General features: G+C 39.3%; 1 protein-coding gene across 1 annotated transcript in view; it reads right to left on the bottom strand.

The window, feature by feature from the left end:
* The window catches only part of LOC105090372 (phospholipid-transporting ATPase IB), a 94,773-nt gene extending 72,518 nt beyond the window's left edge, over positions 1–22,255 (bottom strand). Inside the window, exons 1-17 of the mRNA XM_064492886.1 lie at positions 22,215–22,255; positions 21,994–22,093; positions 20,462–20,560; positions 19,381–19,426; positions 18,689–18,729; positions 17,722–17,795; positions 15,209–15,278; positions 11,908–12,035; positions 11,460–11,571; positions 9,661–9,826; positions 5,472–5,599; positions 4,410–4,487; positions 3,168–3,256; positions 2,854–2,895; positions 2,332–2,410; positions 1,779–1,884; positions 1,144–1,226 (exon numbers count right to left, since the gene is read on the bottom strand). Of these exons, the coding sequence (XP_064348956.1) occupies positions 1,144–1,226; positions 1,779–1,884; positions 2,332–2,410; positions 2,854–2,895; positions 3,168–3,256; positions 4,410–4,487; positions 5,472–5,599; positions 9,661–9,826; positions 11,460–11,571; positions 11,908–12,035; positions 15,209–15,278; positions 17,722–17,795; positions 18,689–18,729; positions 19,381–19,426; positions 20,462–20,560; positions 21,994–22,093; positions 22,215–22,255 (1,482 nt within the window). The remainder of the gene's footprint in view (positions 1–1,143; positions 1,227–1,778; positions 1,885–2,331; positions 2,411–2,853; positions 2,896–3,167; positions 3,257–4,409; positions 4,488–5,471; positions 5,600–9,660; positions 9,827–11,459; positions 11,572–11,907; positions 12,036–15,208; positions 15,279–17,721; positions 17,796–18,688; positions 18,730–19,380; positions 19,427–20,461; positions 20,561–21,993; positions 22,094–22,214) is intronic.
* Positions 22,256–22,765: the final 510 nt, after the last annotated feature.

The raw sequence follows: 22,765 nt of genomic DNA, 5'->3' as shown, positions 1-22,765 counted from the left end.
TAATAGTGACAGTTTGAGCCTGAAACACCTCTCTTCTCAATCTAAAATCAGTACTAATAGAAACACTGTATAAACACACTCCTGTTGTAAAGTTACATGGAGTAAATGAGACAATCATCAGACAGAAATGGGAGAGCAAATAAATCTTCTAATAAAATTGCACAGATCAAACAGAATTCTTAATGACTAGATAATTTGAAGAGGTAAACATGGAAAGAGGTGGCATGCTATAAGATGTATCAATGAAACAAGCATTCTTTTCTAAACTTTTCCTGTTACAGCCGCTTAGCTTTCTGTAACCATGATCAATTTGTCTCTGAATCTACCAGCTCCCAGCTTTACCAGTACAGGACTGTAGAAGTTCAAATAATTTGAGAATCATCTATGTGCTATAAAGAAGAATTCATCAGTCCATTCTAGCAAGGACACAGTGCCTAGTAAACACACCTAACCATTGCACTATGACTAGGGGGAAAAAGTGCATTGGCCACCATGTTTACATTGCTTCAATTTTTTCTCCCATAACATCAAAGGCTTGTGGTTAGTGGTCATCAAGAAAAAACAAGGAAATATATATGTATATAAAACATGAATAAATCAACAGAACAGAGCTGACCAAAGAGTAGTCTGAAACATTTTGATTCTTCATAGGAAAAAAAATCCTGTATATCTTGAAGATCTAATGATTCTAACTCTTTGGAATAGCTCACTTTTACTGAGCACTTTCTCTGCACCAAGCACTAATCTCAAATACTTTACCTATATTAACTCATTTAATATTCACAAGGACCCTATAATATGCGTGATGAGAAAACTGGGGCAAATACAGAGAAGTTAAAGAACCTGCCCCAGAACAATGGCTGGGAAGGTATGGGGCCAGGTGGGAATCCCGGGCAGTGGACTCCACAGCTTCTACTCTGTTTTGGGGTGAGTTTTTTTGCAGGGGGCATTAAGTTTATTTATTTATTTGGAGGTACTGGGGATTGAACCCAGGACCTTATGCATGCTAAGCATGCGCTCTACCACTGAGCTCTACCCCCCCCCCCACCCCAAGAGCTCCTACTCTGAACCACTGTTTACATGTGTTTCTCTGGAAGAGCAGGTGCATATAACCTGCTGGGAAGCATACAGGATGCTACTCACAGCTTCAATGGTGACAGAGTATGGCGTTCTTGTAGTGAAAACAAAGCCAAGTTTCTTTGCCCCTTTCACTAAAGCTGCTTCATCTGCCAATAAAAAGTCTGTATTAATGGAGATTGAGCAAACGCGTTGACGCTGAATTTAACTTAATGTAGATTTCTATTCTCCAGCACGAAAATATCATGTCAGTCTTCACAACTTGGCTTTGTTGATCACTTATCTGTGCTTCTAGGCACCAGACAGTGTTCATGGAAGGGGAAATTTCATTAAGCAGGGCCTCTTTTGGTGGAACTAAGATAAATCCCTCAGCCTGGAAGTGAAATACTTTCTCAGTGCTCATTACGGTCTTGTTTGTTCTCCAAGCCATTAGTAGCATCTCCATAAAATGTTGCCTTGTGACTGATTATAACCCCTGTGCCCAGACCGCCCCCTGCCAGCCTTCTTGTGGCAGTTTTTGGATGTGTGGAGAGGGGGAGCCCCAGAGCTGCAGAGTGGCCCAGAGCTGCAGGTACCATGAATACCCCGAACTGTCAGAATTTCAGAGAAGGAGAAGGGCAGGAGCCAGCAGGAGGTCAGCGATGGCATCCCCTGCCCTGCAGGCGCATCACCCGCGGGCGTCCTGAGTGCGCAGCACCTACCTGGGGAGGAAGCCTGGTAGTTTATGTTATTCCCATCTCTCTTGGGAACAACAGTGTGGCACACGCAGAGCAGAGTAAGAAACTCCTTTATACAGGCTTTCGTGGGCTGCAAAAAAGGGACAGAGCTGGTGAGTCCCTTCTGACCGCCATCTCACATGAGTCACGCACAGCCTGCAGTCAGCGCCAACTGAGGTTTCACTTCAGGTACACACAGAGTCAGGCTCCAGCTGAAAACCAGATCATGCATCCAAAATGTGTTTGTGGAGCGGGTACTGAGTCGGAGACAGTGCAGGGGGCTGGGGAGACCCCAGGGAACACGATGGCTCTGCCCTCTTGGAGCGTCTGTTCCCCGTGAGGAACCGTATTATGAGCTCAGCACTCAGCTCATAATATTGGTGTAAAATCCCTTGCTCACTGTATTATCACCAAAAAAATTTCGAGACTCTTTCTCTCTTCCTGTGCTCAGAAAATTACACCTTTTGGGAAACGATATGTACGTTTCAAAGTTACACAGCATTGCCCTGTTGGCGTGGAGTGAAAGCAGCAGACTTACGTGGTTGTTCTTCAAGTTCCGCAGCAGTGTCGGGTCGTTGAACTCATAGGCCTCTGTGACAGAGCAGGCCTGTGACTGACTGAGGAAGAACACATAAGATTTGTTTTAACTAAAAGTTCCTGGTGACCATCAGTTATCAAACAGCTCTAAACAGAACACAGCCCCATCTTCTGTTTTCATTAAGTCACACTTAGAACTAGTAAATATTTCGAGTTCTGTTAAATTATACATCCGACCAGGCCTCAAGCTGCAAAATGCATTGGAAAATGCCTAGAAAACTGTATAGTTATGCAGAGTTTGAGGCAGAGTGAATTGCCACCAAAGCAACCAATTGAAGTCTAGGTTTTGGGTTCTTTGACTATCAGATGGGAAAGATCTAAGCAGGGGAACTCCCCAGGAACTGCCACTGGAAGTCTGGACAAGGGGGGCTGTGTTATCGTACCTCAGAGCTTTGGTACTGATAAAAAGCCTGCTGCAAGGGAAAAAACACTGGCAAGCCAGGAAAGAATGTTCTCTAGTTACCTTAACTTTCTTCCACCAGCATCACTTCTGCTTGACTGATCTCTAAGGGAAAATGAGAAAGGAAATATGACTTATTACAAGACTATAAATGTAAAACTCTTAAGGAATTTGAATCATGTATAAAAGTAGATGTAAATCATATTTTTTAAAAACCTGCAAGTTTTCATCGAAGGTATATTAAGTTGCAACCTCATTCAGCCATAGCTATAGTAACTAGGAGTTCAGATATGTTCTGCAGTAAATAAAGGCTAATGAATTTTGTTAAGGAACAAAACATGAGAATTTCCAACAGACCAGGGCGATAAAACACTTACCCATAAGTTATACCGGCAATGGTGCACTTCTTTAATGTCATAATATTGCAAGTAAGGGTTCCTGTTTTATCAGAAAATAAGTACTTCACCTACACAAAGAAGAAAGACATTTTAAATTTAACTAAACAAAGAAAAAATTAACATGATAAACAAAATAAATTTAAAATATATTTAGAGAAAAAAGATAGGATGACATTCTTTCTCTTTAAATCCTCAAATAATGTGAATTTCTAGAAAGCAAGATGCTCAGTCTACAAGAATTCTATCTTTAATTTTATACTTCTTTCAGAGGCCGTGCTCTTTGCACTACACTGGAGGTGAAATTCTGTGGTAATATGCAAAGTAAACTTCAAGTCATCAAACCTAAAAAATCCAGAAATTCGAGTCCATTTTCCTCCCACAAGAAGTCTCATTAAAAGTATCTAGAGAACATTAAGTAGATAAAGACTGGTATGCTGATATATATGTATATCTTAGATGGAAAAGAAAACCAGACTCGAAGTCACTGTAATCGTTATCACAAGCATAACACTCATTTCAAAGACAAGCGGAAGTTTTGCAGGTGACCATTTCTGTTCAACAAATAATGCAAAGCAATATGCAATTAAACAGTTTAAAGATCTCTGTATTATTTGGAAAGAAGAAATGGATACTGACTAACTACTTGTTAAATAAAGTCACCAAAAAATGATAATAAAAGGCAGGAGCCACTGTCATTTAAAAGATCGCCAGCATCTGTCTGTGGGTAACCAGGCATCGATCCCTGCCTCTTTCTGTTGTATGGCAGGGACCAGAGGCAGGAGGCTGCATGTCTACCAATCTCTGGGCAGCAGGCTAGATTCTACCATTGAGAGGAAATTTCTGGGAGGTACTGGAAGCTCTGTTGCTTCCCTACTGGCAGCTGTGGGCAGATGCGTGAGTTTGGCAGGTGTGAAACCGTGCAGCAGTCTCCAGATGCTTCCCTAGGGGCTCATCTGCCTTATGGAAGCTTTTCCTACCTGTCCCTCCAGCTTGTCCACCCTTCACAAGCACATAATGGTCTGTATTGTCTGTTCTACTTGCAACCCATGATGCAACACTATCAATCTTTTGAACAAGTTGTACTCCTGAAGCTCCATGTGGACGTCAGATTAACTACAGCCCATGGCCAAATTTGGCCCTTTCACTCTGCAGAAGCTCTCCCTAGACCCATCTCCTCTGAAGCGCCTGTCGCACTGACAGGAGGCCCTTTGGGGCCCTCACCTGCCCAAGCTCTTCATTAAGATTGGATGTTCTGGCCATGGCGTACACATTATTGGCCTTATAGTGCATGTCTTCATCCTGCAGGAAACAAACAAAACAGCCAAGCCACACAGTCAGAACCAGGCTCCAAACTTCTGCAGGAAGGCTGTACTGCCACTGATCCCCCACACGCCTGACATTTAGAAAAAGGCACACCGGAGAGTCTAGAACTCCTGGTTTTGGACGACACGTGCTAATTTCTCACGTAGCTGGCAGAGTTGAATTAGGAGAGGCAACGCCACGTAGAAACAAATGGCAAGGGGGTGGTGATTGGAAGACGTGGCTGTCAAATCCCCGCTCTGCCTCAGACACGTTGTGTCGCCTTGAGTGTGTCTCAGCTACAGCATCCACCAAATGGGAGCAACAGGACCTCACAGCACTGCTCAGAGAGCTACTACAAAAAGAACACATTTGAAAGCACTTTGTCTAACGTTGTGGTTGCCAAGATGCTATTTCCCTTCAAATGATGGTAATTCATGGTCTACTAGGAGGACCGTGTTAATGTGACATCTAACAAGAATTTTATTGCACAGAACACTATTTTACAATACAACTAAAAGTTGTAACCCCACACTCAAACCAGGAAATTCATTCAGTCACAACTTAGAGAGTATTAACCTCAGTCACCACGTGGCTGTCACCACGCGGGGATTCTGGGATGGCTTTGTCGCTGCCACTCTTGCCAAGATCTGTAAACCTCTTGTAAGTCTACTGGCCTCTCCCCTTTGCGAGTATCTTAAATGTTAATGGATAACCTTTTCTCTACACTTGCCACTAAGCCACTCCTAAATATTTCCTATCAGCTAGAAAAAATATATGAAGAAAACGACGTCCTCTATCTAGACTGACACAGAGAAGCCCAGGCACTGCTGCCTGGCTCCACACCAGTGCTGGGCTCTCCTGTCGAAGGCATGGCTGGCCCATCAGCTGCACTGGCTCCATTGTAAGAATCAGTCACGTTGATTCTTATAACCAAAGCCATAGCTCGAGAGAGTTTTTTTAAGTCCTGATTTTAATACTCACCCAGTTTATAAACAGGGCCTGAATGTATTTCACAATTTCCAGAGTGACGAGCAGACTGATGGGGATGAGGTTGTGGTACAAGATGATGAACATCAAAATGTCAAACCCAAAGCTGTGGGTGTTGTGCTCTGTGGAAGAAAATCAGAGGAACCCCATCACGGCTTCAGGCGACATCTTTATTCATCTCTGCTTGCAGGATTACGGTTTAAAATTGCAGAATTCTTCTCCATGAACATTATTATTAAAAGTATGATGAAGTGGACACAGATGTAAAATGGTTTTTAAAATATTAGTCAAGCACCAACCAACCATGTAAGAGGGTGTGCGGGAAGCATCGAGCTACAATCTAACAGGGCATAGATCCTGCCCTCAGGGAACCTCGGTGCGGCTGGAGGAAGCTGGAGGAGTCAGGAGCAGCTGCAGCGAGTGAGCTCCGCGCTGTGCTGAACGCCCAGCGCAGCAGCAGCAACACAGGTGCGGGGCCAGGAAGGGGTCTCGGAGAAGCTGGTGAGCAAAGAACTGAAGAAGGGAATTTGATAAATGCAGGGGATAAGGAGAAGGGGGTGAGGAGGACTTTTTAGGTGGAAGAAACAGTACGTCTGAAGCCAAAGAGATAACCACTATAATGATTTTTAAAACTCAGAGAAAGAAGGAAAAGCATGCCCCCCTCAAAAAAATAAATAAGATGCTTTGTAAAACCTAGCGATGTGCCCATTTTCAAAGGGACAGTGTGTTTGAGAGACTAATATTCCAATAAGAATTGAACCTAATTTCACGGAAATTTACTTTAAAATATCTAGAAAGTGCTCAGGAGAGAAGAGATACATACACATCGCCTTACATGCATCTTTCTGGAAACTTGCAACTCAGTCTTACATATAAAACGTACGTAGTTGAGTTATGGGAGGAAGGGTTATGTAACTGAAGAGCATTATATGAGAAGTAAGTTGTAAACAAGATCAGAGTAATTAAACACAAATCAGTACAAATACAGACAAAGTTAAATAATTTTAATTGTAAGTTAGAATTTTATACTCATTTTTCTACATGAGTGCATACTTGTAATTTAGACGCTAAATCTAGGTTTCTAAATTTCATCAACCTAAATGTCAAGTTCAATTAACCATCACATACATTCAAATTCTTACCACCTTGAGTTGACTAATCTTTCCTTATTTGTCAGAATTATACCTTTACACTTACCGCATTACTTTATGGTCATAAATCATTCTCTTAAGAAAATCAGAGACAGGTATCACTATGACAACTTTATGGACAGAAACAGAGACAAAATCTTTAGAGCTCTGCTAAAGGTAATAGTTACTAAAAATGCAATTATAACTTTAACTACTCAGTATCTTTCTCTTCTCTTGGATTAGAATATTCTGGGCAGAGAAATGTAGTCAGGACCCAATTATGGGTTCTTATTCCAAATACGCCACCAACTTCCTCTGTGCTTTTCGGTAAACACATAGACTGTTTCATTTTTATAAAAGAAGGATTTAGACTAGAAAACTATGAAATTCTGTTTAACTCTAAAATTATTTAGTTTAGTGAATCAATTAACTACTGAGTTCCTATTACAAAAAGGCACTGCTCTTGGAGTGAAAGATATAATGATTCCTGACCTCGAAAATTCACAACCTAGCAGGGGTGTGGGAGAGGGGAACGATAATTATAAAATATGGAAACGGAGTGATATCTATTAAGAATATCATTACAGAACCCAAAGAGGGCTCCTAACTGGTCAAAGGAGGGGGCAGGTAAGACACAGTTGCTGCTACCAGAGAAGATAATGTTCATCTCAGTCTGAAATGAGACGAGGCAGGCATCCAGGTGCACAGAAGGAGCCCCGGACCACAGGCCTGGAGATGATGGAGCAGCTGGTGGACAGAAGCATCATGAGAAAGACAAAAGCAGTCCTCTGAGAGTAAAGACGAAGCGCTAAGGAGAAGCGGTGAGGTGTCAGGAGACAGGGGTCAGGTCATAACAGTCCTGAGAAGCCACGCGAAAGGAGGTTTATCCTGACCCCACAGGCCAGGAGTCAGGGAAACACTTCCTCTGACAGCTGGCGGGTAAATATTCAGGCTTTGCAGACCCTGCAGTCCTGTTGCAACTACTCCGTTCTGCTGCTGTAGCATGAAAATGCAACAACAACTCATAAATGAATAAACATAGCATGCTTGTGCTCCAGTAAAGCTTCATTCACAAAGACAAGCAGTGGGCCATCAGACGGCAACTTGCCACCCTAGCGCAGGCTCAGTGACATCACTGAGTCTACTGGACACATTCGTACCTGCTTTTTATACGCATCCTTCTGGAAACTGTGTGAAGGATGAATTTGAGTAGAACTTGACTGAGGGCTTGGCAACCAGTTAGGAAACCGTGGTGGTGGTCCAAGGATGGAGAGGAGAGTGCCTACAGAGAAGATGCTGGAAAGGCAGAAGCAGTGAGACTCCGGGACTGACCGGATGATGAAGGCCACGGGGCGGATGTGGGGAGGAGAGGTGGAAACTGAGAAGGAGGTAAGAATGACCTTTATGTTTCCAGCTTGGAGATGGTTGGATGTGGTACCACCATTTACACGGAGAACACTGAAAAGAGACACTGGTTTGAGGGGAAAAGATGAACTTAGTTTTGTACGTGCTAAGGTAAGAAGCCTCGAGGACATTTGGAGAACGATGTCCGGGCAACAATGACTCAATAATTCACAAGGAAAGCTGAGCTGGAGGTGAGCACGCAGACGACATCGCAGGGTGGGTGAGAGCTCAAGTTATTAGAGGGAGTGAGTGCTCTTGAAGGGTTGTCTTGGGTAAGACAGTTAACCGCCCCTCAGAAGCTGATGAAGTTGCTCCTGCAGAAAAGAAAATTACACGCACACCTATGAACAAAATTCCACAAAATTTCGAGGATTTAAGGGCTCAAGTTGAGGAATTCCTGATGGCCCCAGGATCCTGGAAAACACTAGCAATTAAAAGGTAGATCAAGGTTTCTATGAATCAAATAGGGGAAAAACGGGTTTCAAAAAAAAATCGGAAGTGAGCGGCAGAAATCCCGTAAGATCGTGACTTTAAAAATGACCACTGGGTTTAGTAACTGGGAATTTACCCCAGATGTGGAGCAATTATTTCAGCAGAGCGGTTGAAGTGGACAACAGGTTGAAACGGGCCCAAGAGCGACCAGGAGGTGAGGAAATGGCAACAGTGTGGGTTGTCTCTTCTTTCAAGAAGTCTGATCAACAAGGGAAGAGAAGGGCATTTGTATGACATGCAGAACTTGACACATTTTATAGACACCAAAATATCCGTGACTTTTGTGAGTTTTTATGTCTGCTTCCAAATAATATGCATGCACCCTCTTGGAGTAGAGCAAATTAAACAAGAAAATTTAAAATGAGATTACTTTTTAAAGCTCTTCTAAAATCTAGAAGCTCGAAATCAAAACCAGACTAGTAACATCTAGAAACCCAGACTGTGTAAGAATGAATCCTTTATTTTTGGTCCAATTTACAGAGTCTATACCTTAGTTTCTTAATTCCTAAAATGCTCTCAAACAGATCCTCTCAAGGGAAGTTAGAGCAGTGATAGATTAGGAAGGGCGGAAAGATGTGTGATGGCTTACTTTGAAAACACGGAAAGACACAAATAAAGCAAAGAAAAATGCTGAACTTTTAATGCCAAATACCTTTAAACCTCTTATGACAGGACACTCGAGCCTCTGAATCCCTCTCAGTGCTCCTTGTCCTCATTTCCTTGCACTATTCATTGTACATGAAGTGCTGTACTGATCCAAGGAGGCAGATATTATCCCCATTTTCAAATGAGGGAAATAATGCGCAGAGAAGTAAAAAACCTTGTCCAAAATCTTCTGGTGACTAAGAATCAAAGACGTGGCCCTCATCTGTCTGAGCCACAGTCTCATGCCTCTGCCCTGATTCTTCTCTCTGCTTTATCCCGAAATGCCAGGATTATACGAAATGGTCAGGACAATCTATTAAAAAAAAATCTTAAGAAGGAAACGTTCTATTTCTAAAACTCGTTAATCCTCAGTTTCTAAAACAAACAAACAAAACAAAGCCACCACACATCAGTTAGAACAATAAATAAATACATGGGGAGACTTTGAAGTCACTTTCCAAAGCAGCACAACTTCCAGAAACGGCAGCTTCCTGCCATGCTCTGGTGCTTACCCTTCTTCACGATGTACCAGATGTCCACTCCATGCTTGTCCTTCCAGAGCATGCCTCCCACACAGCTCACCAAGGACATGACCAAGAGCAGCAGGAACAGCACCAGGATCTGCAAATTGGTCACCTTCTCAACGCTGGATCTCTTGAGAAGCGACTTGACCGAATTCTGCACAGTAGCACACAACCACATACCAGAAAGGACAAAAAACAAACAAAACAAGTGGATTATAGTGGGAACCATTTTTATAGTGAGAAGAGGTCAAAATTGCAGCAGTTGAAAAGTAGGAAAAGTAGGATATGTCTTTTGCCAAATAACTAACAGACTGAAAGTATACCTGTGGTTTAATGAGCGTGGCTTTTCCACCTCAGTTCTTGGAGCGTCATTCTCTAATTCATAGAAAACATATTCGCATAGCAGATCCATTACCTCAAAGTCTGAGGTTCCCCAAAAAACAAATATAGTAAATCTGACAGTCTAGGTGATCTTCTGAATAGCAAAACAAAAACAAAAACAAACAAACAAAAACCTCACAAATTTATTGCTTTTACCACTTCTAGTTACTGAATTATTTCCAGTTTAAAAACCATGGACAGTCTCCCAAGGCAAAGAAAATCTAAGCAAAAATAAACAAATGGGATCTGATCAAACTTACAAGCTTTTGCACAGCAAAGGAAACCATATATAAAATGAAGACAACATACAGATTGGGAGAAAATATTTGCAAATGATGCAACTGACAAGGGCTTAAATTTCCAAAATATTCAAACAGCTCATACAAACTCAATATCAAAAAAAAGCAAACAACCCAATCAAAAAATGGGCAGAAGACCTAAATAGACATTTCTCCAAAAAAAGACACACAGATAGCCAATAAGACACATGAAAAGATGCTCAACATCACTGATCATCAGAAAAATGCAAATCAAAACCACAGTGAGATAACACCTGTCAGAACTGCTATTATTAAAGGATAGGAAATAACAAGTTCTGGCAAAGATGTGGGTAAAAAGGATCCCTTGTACATTACTGACGGGAATGTAAATTGGTGCAACCACTATGGAAAACAGTATGAACGTCCCTCAGAAAACTAAAACTAGAACTGCCATACAATCCAGCAACTCTATTTCTGGGTATTTATCTGAAGAATGCAGAAACACTAACTCAAAAAGACATCTCCAACCCCTTGTTCACTGCAGCATTATTTATAATCACCAAGATCAAGAAACAATCTAAGTGCCCATCAATAGATGAATGGATAAAGAAGATGTGATATACGTATCTCAACACACAGTGAAATATTACTCAGCCATAAAAAAGAATGAAATCTCACAGCTACAACAACATGGATGGATCTAGAAGGATACTACGCTGAGTGAAATAAGTCTGACAGACAAATGCCTGATGATTTCACTTCTACATGGAATCTAAAGAAACAAAACAAATGAACAAATATAACAGAAACAGATACATAGATACAGAGAACAAACAGGTGGTTGCCAGAGGGGGCGGTGGTTGGGAGATGAGTGAAATAGGTGAAGGGTATTAAGAGGTACAAACTCTGAGTTACAAAATGAGTAAGTCATGGAGATGCAACGTACATCATGGGGGATATAGGCAAATACATATTCTTAACTTTTCAGTCACACTTTATCAGATTAAAGTTACCATTTCTATATTTTATTAATAGCTTAATAGACATGAGCTTCCTAAATTCGAGAGAATACTAAAGCCCCTCATTTCATAAAGGCAGAAGAAATAATCTAAAAGCAAGACTGTTTGTCATCATAGATGATTTTACCTGCATGAATTTGGTTTCCAGTCCAGTGTAAACAACTATGCCAAGAATCCACTCAGTATTCTTAAGCTGTGTCCCTCTTAGCAAGACCTGCTCAGGCCCAACTGGAACAGGGCTAAAAATTTAAAAACAAAGAGCACTTATAAACTACCAAAGTTTTTCTTTTTACAATGTAAAACAAACCTCAGCTTTCACCTTATAGATAGATTTCCTTTTGTCAAGATCAACTTTTTGGGCAAACAGCAATAGAAACAAACATGTCTTCAAAAAATGTATCTATTTCTAAAAGAGAGTAGAAAAAACTGCTTTGTCATCCATGTCTCATCATTCCAAAGATACGCTGATAAAACATTTTAAAGAGAAAAGCATCTCTTTTACCTAGGGTGACTACAGAAGTTGTAAGTTCAAGGGAAGATTAAGTGCACAAAACACGAGAAGGAAAAGATGATACCTGCTACCATTCAGGTGCAAGGTTCCAGTGAAGCTGTTGAAATGACAATTAGGTCCTTCACATTCTATTTTTCCAGACAGGCTTGACAATTGCTTTTCTGTTTGCATTTCAGCTGTTTCCAACAAAGCCTACAAAATAAAATCAAAGGAAAAAATGAAAACAGAATTGTAATGGCAAAGTTCAATGTCTCTAATAGTTAATAAAAGAAGATTATGAAAAGACAGTGTCTAAAAATGTATTGTGCTTACCAGACAATAAATAATACCCATCAAATTTTAATATAAACTTTGTTTGAAGACTTTGGCATACCAGCAAGTTGCAAATAATTTTAATAAGGTCAAAAGAGGTACGAAAGTTAAGTTTTTGTCACCTCTATATGAAGTACCGTTTATGAAAGAATAATCACCATAACCAAATACCATGTAGCATCTGATGCATTTACGTCCATAGCTGTTGATGTGCATCACACTTGGAGTAGCAAGAATCTAGAACAGTGACCCCAAACTTTTGTGGGTACCAGATTCACCTGGAGGTCTTGTTAAAACACAGATTTTTCTTATTCAGTAGGTCTGGGGTAGGGCTGCAGAATTTGCATTTTTAACATGGTGGTGCTGCGTGTCGGGGGTCACACTTTGAGAACCACTCGCCTAGAAAATGTCTCGTTCCAGTAAGATGATGTCAACCTTCCAGAGAGAAAAGGCAGACCATGCTCAAGAGAATAGGAATCAAACTGTCACTAGTGTTTTTAAAAACAAGATACAGGAAGACAGAGGATTTTATTTTTAGGTATTTAAATACAAGACCTTTAAATCTAGAATGCTGCATCTTTCCAAATATCAAATAAATGTGAAAGTTTAGTACAAATATTCTCAGGCATGCACACAAGGTCTGAGAAGTGTTGACACTCAGAAACCTACACTGAAACAGTTTGGGATGAACTTCTGTTTGTTAAAAGATGCCTCAAAGAAAGTATAAAAGCAAGTTACCACCTGGGAGAAGACATTTGCAACACATATAACTGATAGAAGAATTAGTATTTAAAATGCATGAAGAAATGTTATAAATCTATAAAAAATAGAAATGTCTCAGAAGAAAAATGACCAACCAACATGAACAAATATTTCCCAGAAGAGGAAAACATGTATGAGCATCAAACTCAAAAACAGATGCTCAAGAGTGATATACTAAGGTGGAGGGTGTAGCTCAAGTGGTAGAGCGCCTGCTCAGCATGCATGAGGTCCTGGGTTCAAGCCCCAGTTCCTCCATTAAGAAAATAAATAAATAAACCTAATTCCCACCCCCAAAAAAAAAGTTCTTAAAACAAAAAACAAAGAGTGATATACTAATGAATGAAAGGAGAAAAAGCATTATTGTATCAATAGATGCTGAAAAAAATTAGTAGAAGATTTAACATGCATTCTAGGAAAAAAAATTCTTAGTAAGCTTCCCACATAAGAAAACTTCCCAATTTTCATAAGAGAGAACTACAAACATTAAAAACGACTATCAACCATGAAGTATCAGAAGTTATTTCTGTGTTAGTCTGGAGCAGGAGGGGACTAGGATCCATCACCAAGTTCACTTTCAATTGCTCTGGAGCTTCCAGAGATGAGATGGGGTTGAAGGGTGGGGGGAGCGAGGTATTATCATTATTGGGAAGGAAAGACCAAAAATGACACAAATTTTAAAGAAAGGATGTTCTGCCCTTAAACCCTACACGCTTGAGTTAAAAATGCCAAAAATGTGTAAGAATTTAGTAAGGTGGCTAAATATACAACCAATAAACAAAGTAAGTACTAATGATGTACCTGCTAGATCTCACTGTTGCTAATAAAACTGCTATAAACATTTGTATAAGTGTTTTTGTGTGAACATGAGTTTTCGTTCCTCTGGGATAAATGACTAGGAGTGTAACTGCTAGGTCGTATGACAGCTATACAAAACTGCCAGCGTGTTTTCCAAGCGGCCATGCAATTTTATATTCTCACCCACAATATATGAGGGACTCAGTCTCCCCACGTCCTCACCAGCATTTGGTGTCATAAATACTTTTAATTCTGGCCATTTCTGATGGATGTGTAGTGATGGCATTTCCCTAATGGCTAATGATGTGGCAAGCGTTCTCATGACCTTATTTGCCATTTTATATCCTCTTCTGTGAAATGTCTCTTTTGCCCATTTTCTAATGAGGTTGTTTGGTGGGTTTTTTTTTCCCTTTTGTAGAATTTTGATGGTCCTTTATTCCAGATGCTAGTTCTTTGTCAGATATGTGATTTGCAAATATTTCCTCCCAGTTTTTAATTTGTCTTTTCATCCTCAAAACAAACAGAAAAGAAATGTAATACAGTTTTGTTAAGTTTTAGCCATTATTTCTTGGGCAGAAACTCTTTCCTTCTCTGTCTCCTCTCCTTCCAGGCTCTGACGACATGAATGTCAGCCCTTTGGTTATATTCCCACAGGTGTCCGAGGCTCTGTTCATTTTTTTTTTTTCAGTCTGTTTTCTTTGTTGTTAAAATTGGGTGGTTTCTGTTGTGCTGTCTTTCAATTCACAGTTCTTCCCTCTGGCCCTTCTATTCTGCTGTTGAGCCTGTCCCTCGAGGGTTTTTTTGTTATTGTTGTTTGTTTGTTGTTTGGGTCTTTTTAGTTGTTGTGTTTTTAAGTTCTAAAATTTCCACTTGGTTCTTCTTTATTTCTTCTATTTTTTTGCTGAGACTTTCTGCTTCTCTGCTGAAACTTTTTATATTTTCATTTGTTTCAAGCATGTTTGTGATTGCTCACTGAAGCTTTTTCTAATGGATCCTTTACAGTCTCTATGAGATGCTGCTTACTCCCTGTTATTTTGGTATTGGCATCATTGACTGTCCTTTTCCATTGAGTTATAAGATCACTCAGAGTTCATATATAACCCTTTTCACTCTAGTTGTAGTATTTCACCACGACAGCAGTTTTATCACCGAATCACTAACAGGTATATCCTCAAAACGACATGCATAAATGTGTGTTATCCTCTATGACCTGAATTTTATAGGACGCATTTTTTCTTGCAGTCGTGAGTGACACATTCACATAGTTCCTGTTCATTATTTTAAAAGTACTCTTTAAATGTCTGATGAGGATAAATTACATTCATTCAATAATGGTAAGACAATTTTCATCATAAAAACAACAACTGGTACCTGACAAAACTTGACATTGTAGACTCGGGTATAAAATCAGAAATTAAAAAGGTATCTTATTGTAAAATGATTATAAATCAATAAAAAATGTTAAAAAAAAAACAACCATAAAAAGGTATTCTTGCCTGACGTATTTTTAGATTTGTCTCTCCATCCAGATTAGATGTTGCAACGTAACATGCTGCCTGAGGTCCACTAAGGAAAATAAAGCAAATAATGTTGAGTCAATATCTCTCCAACAAACTAGTTTCCCAATAATGGTAACTTCTGAAATGTGATCTACATCAGTAACGGTTCTTCAGAACTGACAGGACTACAACTACTACTTTGCCAGGGGATATTAGAGGTCTAGACCTACAAGGCTGAAATTCACCTTGCAGAGTAATAGCTCAGTAGAAAATTTCCCACTGAGTTAGCAAACATTTGCCTTGTCAAAATTTCACTCCATGTTCAATGCAATTCACTTATGATAATGAAGCATTTGGGGGGAAATGTTACTACTTTCAAAGCATATTTTCATTTTTATTACCACCATATCATCATTCTAGTTTTACAACCACTATGTGAAAAAGATAAGGGGGCTTCTTTCCTGAGAGATAAAAGAACCAAGAACACAAATAGAAAAGCTGTTCCAAATGATAAGGCATGTTCATGTACCTCAGGTTTTTCCATTAGACCAACAGCTCTCATTTAAAAAACTTTTGCCTCTGAATTTGACCATAAGATATGCATCCCTCAGGCTGATAAAGGTGATACCTATTTTTAAAATGTTTCTAATAAAAAAGACTATAATTGTTCAAAGAAAGTCAATTCCAGTAAATTTTTACATGTGTATCTCTTGTAGATTTGAAAAATAAACAAAAATAAAATTATTTTTGTGTGAAATACATCATATGACAAAAGAGTTTATAGAATGAACGTTTATATTTTAAGAATAACAATAAAGTCAATACCCACATAAACACAGGAGAAGAAATCGACTACTTACTGTGCCTGAAAGGCCTAGCAATTACATTTTCCTCTCTCCACCCCAGAAACAACTACTAGGTTAATATGTATAACAGTCATTCCCTTGCTTTCCTTTGTAGTTTCATATCATATTTGTATCATTAAGCTATACACTGGTTAGTTTTTTCTGGCCTTGACTGCCACATAAATGCACTTAATTATATGTACAGCTTCTTCGATGACTTGTCTCTTCTCTTCAGCAATATGTGTTTGATATCCAACCATGTCAATGCATATAACTGCAATTCATTCATTTTCATGGCTGCATAGAATTTTATTTTATGAATTAATTGCAACTCATCCATTCTCCTATCAATGGACATTTTTACTGGTTCAAGCTTTTGCCATTATAAACCAAAGCACCATGAACGCTTCTATACATTGTTTCCTATTCACTATGTGCAAGAGTTTATATGTGCAAGAGAAACTATATACATATATACACACATATATATACACATATGTCATTGTTAAACAAATATATATCTAGCAGTGTTATTGCTACATAAAAGAGCATGCAAATGTTCAGTTACATTAGGTAAACTGTTTATCAGTTCTGTTTTACCAGTTTATATTAATATCAGCAAAGAATAAGAGCTCCTTTTGCACCATGTCCTTGTCAGCACATACTATATTCAGACTTTTAAATTTTGTAGTTGAATGACTGTGAAAAAATCCTTCTTTAACTCAAGGCCAAAAAGATAATCACAGAATTTTCTAAAAGTTTATGAATTTTTCTTTCACATTTAACTCTTCAATTTATATAAAATTGATTTTTGTGTCAAGACAAATTTCATTTTTTGCCATGTCTATTCCTGTGCCGGTACTTTACTGTCTAAACTGCTAAAAATTAAAAATTATCCCTTCAGATATGGCCAGACAAGTGCCCCCAAATTATCTTTTTTACCCTTAACGGAGGCACTGAGGGTTGAACCCAGGACCTTGAACATGCCAAGCATGCGTGGAGGTAATTGACATTTTTATAATATCAGATCTTCCTATCCAAGAATATATTTTTTCATATATTTATTTTCAGATGTCTTTTGATAGTTTCATTTTCTCCATAAAGCACTTGCATACATTTCATCAGATCTGTTCTTAAGTATTCTGTAAGTTTCCTTCTATTGTAAAATACGTCTCTTTATTACAGAAGAATAAAATAAGATAATAAGTGTAACATCTTTTAGATTTGTTGAATGTCTGTAGAAATTGTAGAAGAGATGGAATTAATCTGAGAATTAGGATAGGAGAAAATATGTCCAGGGAAATTAAAGAAAAGATAATGAAAGTATAGAATAGTAGTTGTTAAACTATGACCCAAAGGCCAAATCCGGCCCCTGACTACTTTCATAAATAAAGTTTTATTGGGACACAGCCATACCCATTTATTCACATACTGCCGATGACTGCTTCTGATATTACAAGGGCAGAGCTGAATAGCTACAACAGAGATTGCATGGCCCACAAAGATAAAATATTTACTGTGTGTCCTTTTATAGAAAATGTCTGTAGTTACTGGTCTACAATGTAGAGAAAGGGATGATGAAGTGAGAGAGGAAAAAGCCTTTGGTTTTCTTAAAAATTCTAACTCACAACAAAAGTTCCTTAAACGCCTGCTAACGTAACTAACCTGGAAGAAATCAGGACCATGTCTGCAGGGAGGAACTGTTCGTTTGTGGCCTTCACAATGTCACCCACATTTACCTTTCAAGCCAGGAGAAAAAAACAGAAGTATGAATTTTAAAAATCACAAAACAGAGGCAAAATGTGTCAAACATTCTCAAGGAAGAGTGTAAGATGAAAACCCTGGAACCATCCTAGTGAATTTCAGCTACATTAGAATAATCTTACCTCCTGATGCATTCATTCCTCTAAAACCGCTGCTCTTAACCAGGGGCTATTCTGCCTGCCCCATCCACCAGGGGGCACTGGGCAATGTCTGCAGACGTTTCTGGTTGTCACGACTGTGGAGGTTTTAGGGGAATGTCCTCCATCGGGCACAGAGGGCAATCTCTCCATTTCTGTTTCCTCTGAGTCCCAGAGAGAGGAGGGAAATGCAATCACTACCAACTCTCCTGGTTTATCTCCCTCAGGGGAAGAAACACTGATGATATTTTGAAATCAATACATTCTTACAGTTAGATTTCAAAGGAATTTTACACGAGTCATCAATTAGTTATTGATGAGGATGAAGTCAGAATCCAGCTCCTGTATGCCTTTAACTCCCATTCCACGGGCAGATATTCACAACAACATTCCCTGAGACAGCCTCCATATAAAGGTCGTCCAGTACCCAGAGCAACAGTTTGTGAACCATCAACTTGAAACTTTCCACACGCTGACGTGCAGGTAGCACTGAGGCACGCTGGAAGGCGTGCAGACTTCCAACCAGACAGACTGACGCTCAGACCCTACTTTCACCACTTTCTGGTCACGTAACCTTGGGCAAGACACTTATTCTCTTTGATCCTCTACCTTCTCATCTACAAAATGGGACAATATGATAGTTCCTGAAGACATATTTTACAGATAAAAACCTGTAACTTTAAATGTGGAAGGTGCTAATTACTAAGTTAAAAGCAAAAATACACTCTTACCTCTTTCCACTGAATCACTTGCCATGCATTCTGTCTTAACACTGAAAAAGAAACAGCTATGTATTCACTGTAATTATTGCATTAGGTAAAGTCCAAAATAATAAAAGATACCTCTTCCCCAGAACTACAGGTGTTTCTTTATAAAGTACTGCCTTTGTTAATTTAAGCTTTATATAAACTGAGAGAGTAATCGTGTTCACATGCACTACACCAAAATACAGCAATGTATATCATATAATGCAACATATGATTGATATGATATAAATTTGACAGAGGCTACATTAAGTCACTGACAATCCCAAAGACGAAACAGTTGGTATTAAGCACCGAAGTACCAGTGGATAGCCTGCAAAGCAACTTAAGGTGTTTCTGATTAATTACAGAGATTGCACACGTCAGAACAAGGCTCAGAGAGATTCAGTGGCATGCAGATCTTTCTCATGGACGTAAGAATTGCTCATACCCCAGGTATCCCATCCTTCCCTCTTTTTTTTTTCCCTTTCACTCTAGTTAACATAATTATTGATTCGAATATACGGAAACGGCTTCCTTCCGGTTTTTTCCCTTTGTTTCAATATTTCTTTAAGTAATAATATATTACAAAACATGTTACCTGTACCTACTTGATGGTTCTGGATATTATCTTAGAGTGGAGGCGTGGGGGAAGGTAGAGGCTCGAGCTCACCACTTACCTATTGTGCTCTTTGAGTTAACTAATCTGTCTGCCAGATGTCGTTTCTGTTACAGAAAAAATATCCATTAGATCAAAAGTTTAGAATGAATAATTCGAATCACAACACGAGTCACAGCTGGCTGAAGAAAGAATAGCAGCAGCAGACCTGACAGGAACAGTTCCGTCGCTCCCTCAACTGAGGTGCGGCCTGAGGGCGGCGGCAGGGCCGCGCGGGGAGGGCGGGGCCCCGGAACCGGCTTCCCGGCGGGCAGCCCGGCTCTTCCCCTCACTCCCGCGGCCACGGCAGGTCGCCAGCTCGTCTGTGCCTCCATCTGAACGCGCGCACCACGCGTGCACACATATATGCAGCACAGTGCCTGCTGCGTAGTAAACTGCTACTTGAAATGCTGACATTTTATACGTTGCTTGTAATGACTACTTTTGGTTAAACACATAATCAGCAATTCTGAATATTGATCCAACTTAACCAAAGGCTTTTAAGTTTGAAGAATTCTTTCCTATTACAAATGATTCAAAGGCCAGCAACCGGGTAGCTATTTCGGATGCCATAGCAAGATGGAGGGATCAGGCAGAAGCACACGAGCGACCACAGCCGGTGATGCTGGAAAATGAGCACGGGGACGGCGAGGGAGGAGGGGCTCTGCCAGAGTGACCCCAGCTGTCGCAGGTAGGGTCAGAGCAGAAGAAAACACTGTGAACCCTCTCTCTTTTATTTCATTTCTCCACTGAAATCGGCAGGCCCGTGTGAAATCACAACCCTGACAAGGTTACAGGGGAAATGAAATAACAGCACAATTTGTTTCAGCCGTTTTGGGTTTTCTCCTCTGGTTGGATTATCTCCCCAAAGACCCTACCATAGTTCTTAGGACAGCTTTTAACTCCTGCTGGTCTCTCAAATACACACATGTATCAAATCTAAAATTTGAAACCTCAAAGCTTTAGTTCACATCAACTACAGATGTTAAAAAGCATACAGTTCCAACCAACAGCCAGAAAAAAGAGAAAGAAAAAAGTCTGAAAAAAAGGAAGTCTTATATTCGAGGCACTAGTTTTGAGAGTATTTACTACAGTAAACTTACATGATCTTCTACAACCTCTTTGATGCCTGAAATTGTAAGAATAACCAGCAAAGGCAACAGAGTTGTATATTTTCCCGTCGGGGACACATCTGGAATTTGCTGCAAAACAGAGTTACACTATTAATTTTATAAGTCCTTGTTGAACTCTGCGTACACTGAGAGCTACGCTAGTAGTGGCTTGGCCCAGGACCTGACAACAATAGACACATTAAATATTCAGCATATCACACCATCCCTGGAGTGTGACCCTGAATATCACATCACGGAAGAGTCCTCAGTGCATCTGCTTAGTAACACTTCACTCCTTACGTCACCTTTCTAATAGACACTTCATTATGTTTAGGTGGGAGCAGCTCAAAACCTAAATGTTTAAAATAGCATCTTTTCAAAATAGTTCAATCCAAAACCAAAAGGTCAGCTATCTTAACCAAATCTTACTTCTTTTTGGGGAAGAGGAGAAAGTTTTTGGAGGCCCAAGGGAATAATGATTCCTGGGTACAGATTACCCGAGGAGAGTGCTCCAGGGCGACCCCCACTGTTTAAAATACGAGGAAGTAAGTGATTGAAACTGAAGCTGTGGTCGTTTTCCAATGCGCGCAAGGGCAGTGAGGCTTTGGAGCTGACCCTCTGGTTTCCAGATTTAGACAAGTTCTTAGGCCAGTGTTTCCAGACTTGGGCCAGTGTGCGCTCTCTGTGCTGCCTTATTATTTTTTGCTTGCTTATTATTTCTTTGCATGATGAGATGTACACATAATTAAGCCTCATGTTAAGTGTTCTTACCACACTTTTGTTAAAAAAGGAAAACACTATTTTAAACTAACATTTGGATTTTTTAAATTATTCCCTTCAACATAGAAAACAAACTATGGTTACCAAAGAGGAAAGGGGAGCAGAGATAAATTACGAGTTTGGGATTAACAGATGCACATTACTATACATAAAATAGACAAACAACAAGGACCTACTGTATATATAGCTCAGGGGACTGTATTCAATTTCTTTCTTTTTTTTTAACTTTTTTTTATTGAGTTATAGTCATTTTACAATGTTGTGTCAACTTCTTGTAATAAGCTATGATGGAAAAGAATCTGAAAAGATATGTATACGTAAGTATAACTGAATCACTTTGCTGTACCCCTGAAACTAACATTGCTAATCAACCATACTTCAATAAAAGATAAAATGTTTAAATTAAAAATTAAAAAAAAATTTTAAATAAAATAATTCCTTTCAAAATACAGTAAAATTACCCTATCGTGAAGGTGTCACAAATGACAAAAGTCACTCTGATAATATCTCATTAATGATCTAAATCAGGTTGAACTGTGGACCAATTAATTCATTTATTGTGCACCAACGTGTCTTTCAGCCCAGAAGTGGAGTTTCAGCGTCTCGCTGAATAACTTAAATATTGTAAGACAAGAACTTTAAATTTATTCTCTACATAAAACTCTCATTTCAGCTAAGTGAGCTTTTTATACCTTTTTCACTTCTTAAAAATCTTAATCTAATAGCACATTCAGAGACATTACCTGCAATATAGTAATGAATAGGAAGAAAGCGTTGGCAGCTTTGCTAAACTGCAGATACAAGTACAGGGGGAGGAACGACCACACGCTGTACTTGGCCGTGCTGCAGGAGAAAAGAGAGACAGCACTTCAGTTAACGCGCTGAACTCGGAAAGCACTGATGGAAAACACAGAACATTAGTTCTAACTCAGAAGTGGACAAAACTTTGTTTGAAAGCACTGACCCACTTCTGAAGCTATTTTGTCTTTTTTTCACAGCATTCATTGTTATCTGAAAACAAACCCAGGATAAAAGAAGAATTCTCCCCATTTCGGGAAGCACTATGACTATGTATGCAGACATTGGAAAGCAGGGAGCAGCAGGCTCTCTAAACACAAGGAAAGGAGAAGATAGATAGATAAGATTTTTATTAAAATTTTATTTTCTATAAATCCCAAAATATAAAAATCTGACTTCTTCAAATACTTTTGTAAGGTCTTTTGAAGTATGGTTGGTAAAAACAATGGGTTCCAGGTACCTAATACTTTCTTCTTTTCATAAACTCCTTATATTCTTTATTGTATCTGGATTTGCTGGGTATCATGCATGTTATTTTACCAAACTTTGGGAGCTTTGAGATGGGAAATTCAGTATTTCTGCTTTTAATTCATCCACATCAAATATGAAGAATTCCCAGGCAGGACGTTTTTGAAAGACTCATGGATTAAACGGAATTAATAATTAACAACCCAAAACAGCTCTTAAAATTCATCACACTAAATAAATTTTAAAAAT

This window comes from Camelus dromedarius, chromosome 13 (assembly GCF_036321535.1).
Source record: "Camelus dromedarius isolate mCamDro1 chromosome 13, mCamDro1.pat, whole genome shotgun sequence".
NCBI lineage: Eukaryota > Metazoa > Chordata > Mammalia > Artiodactyla > Camelidae > Camelus > Camelus dromedarius.
This window is presented reverse-complemented; position numbering and strand designations above follow the sequence as displayed.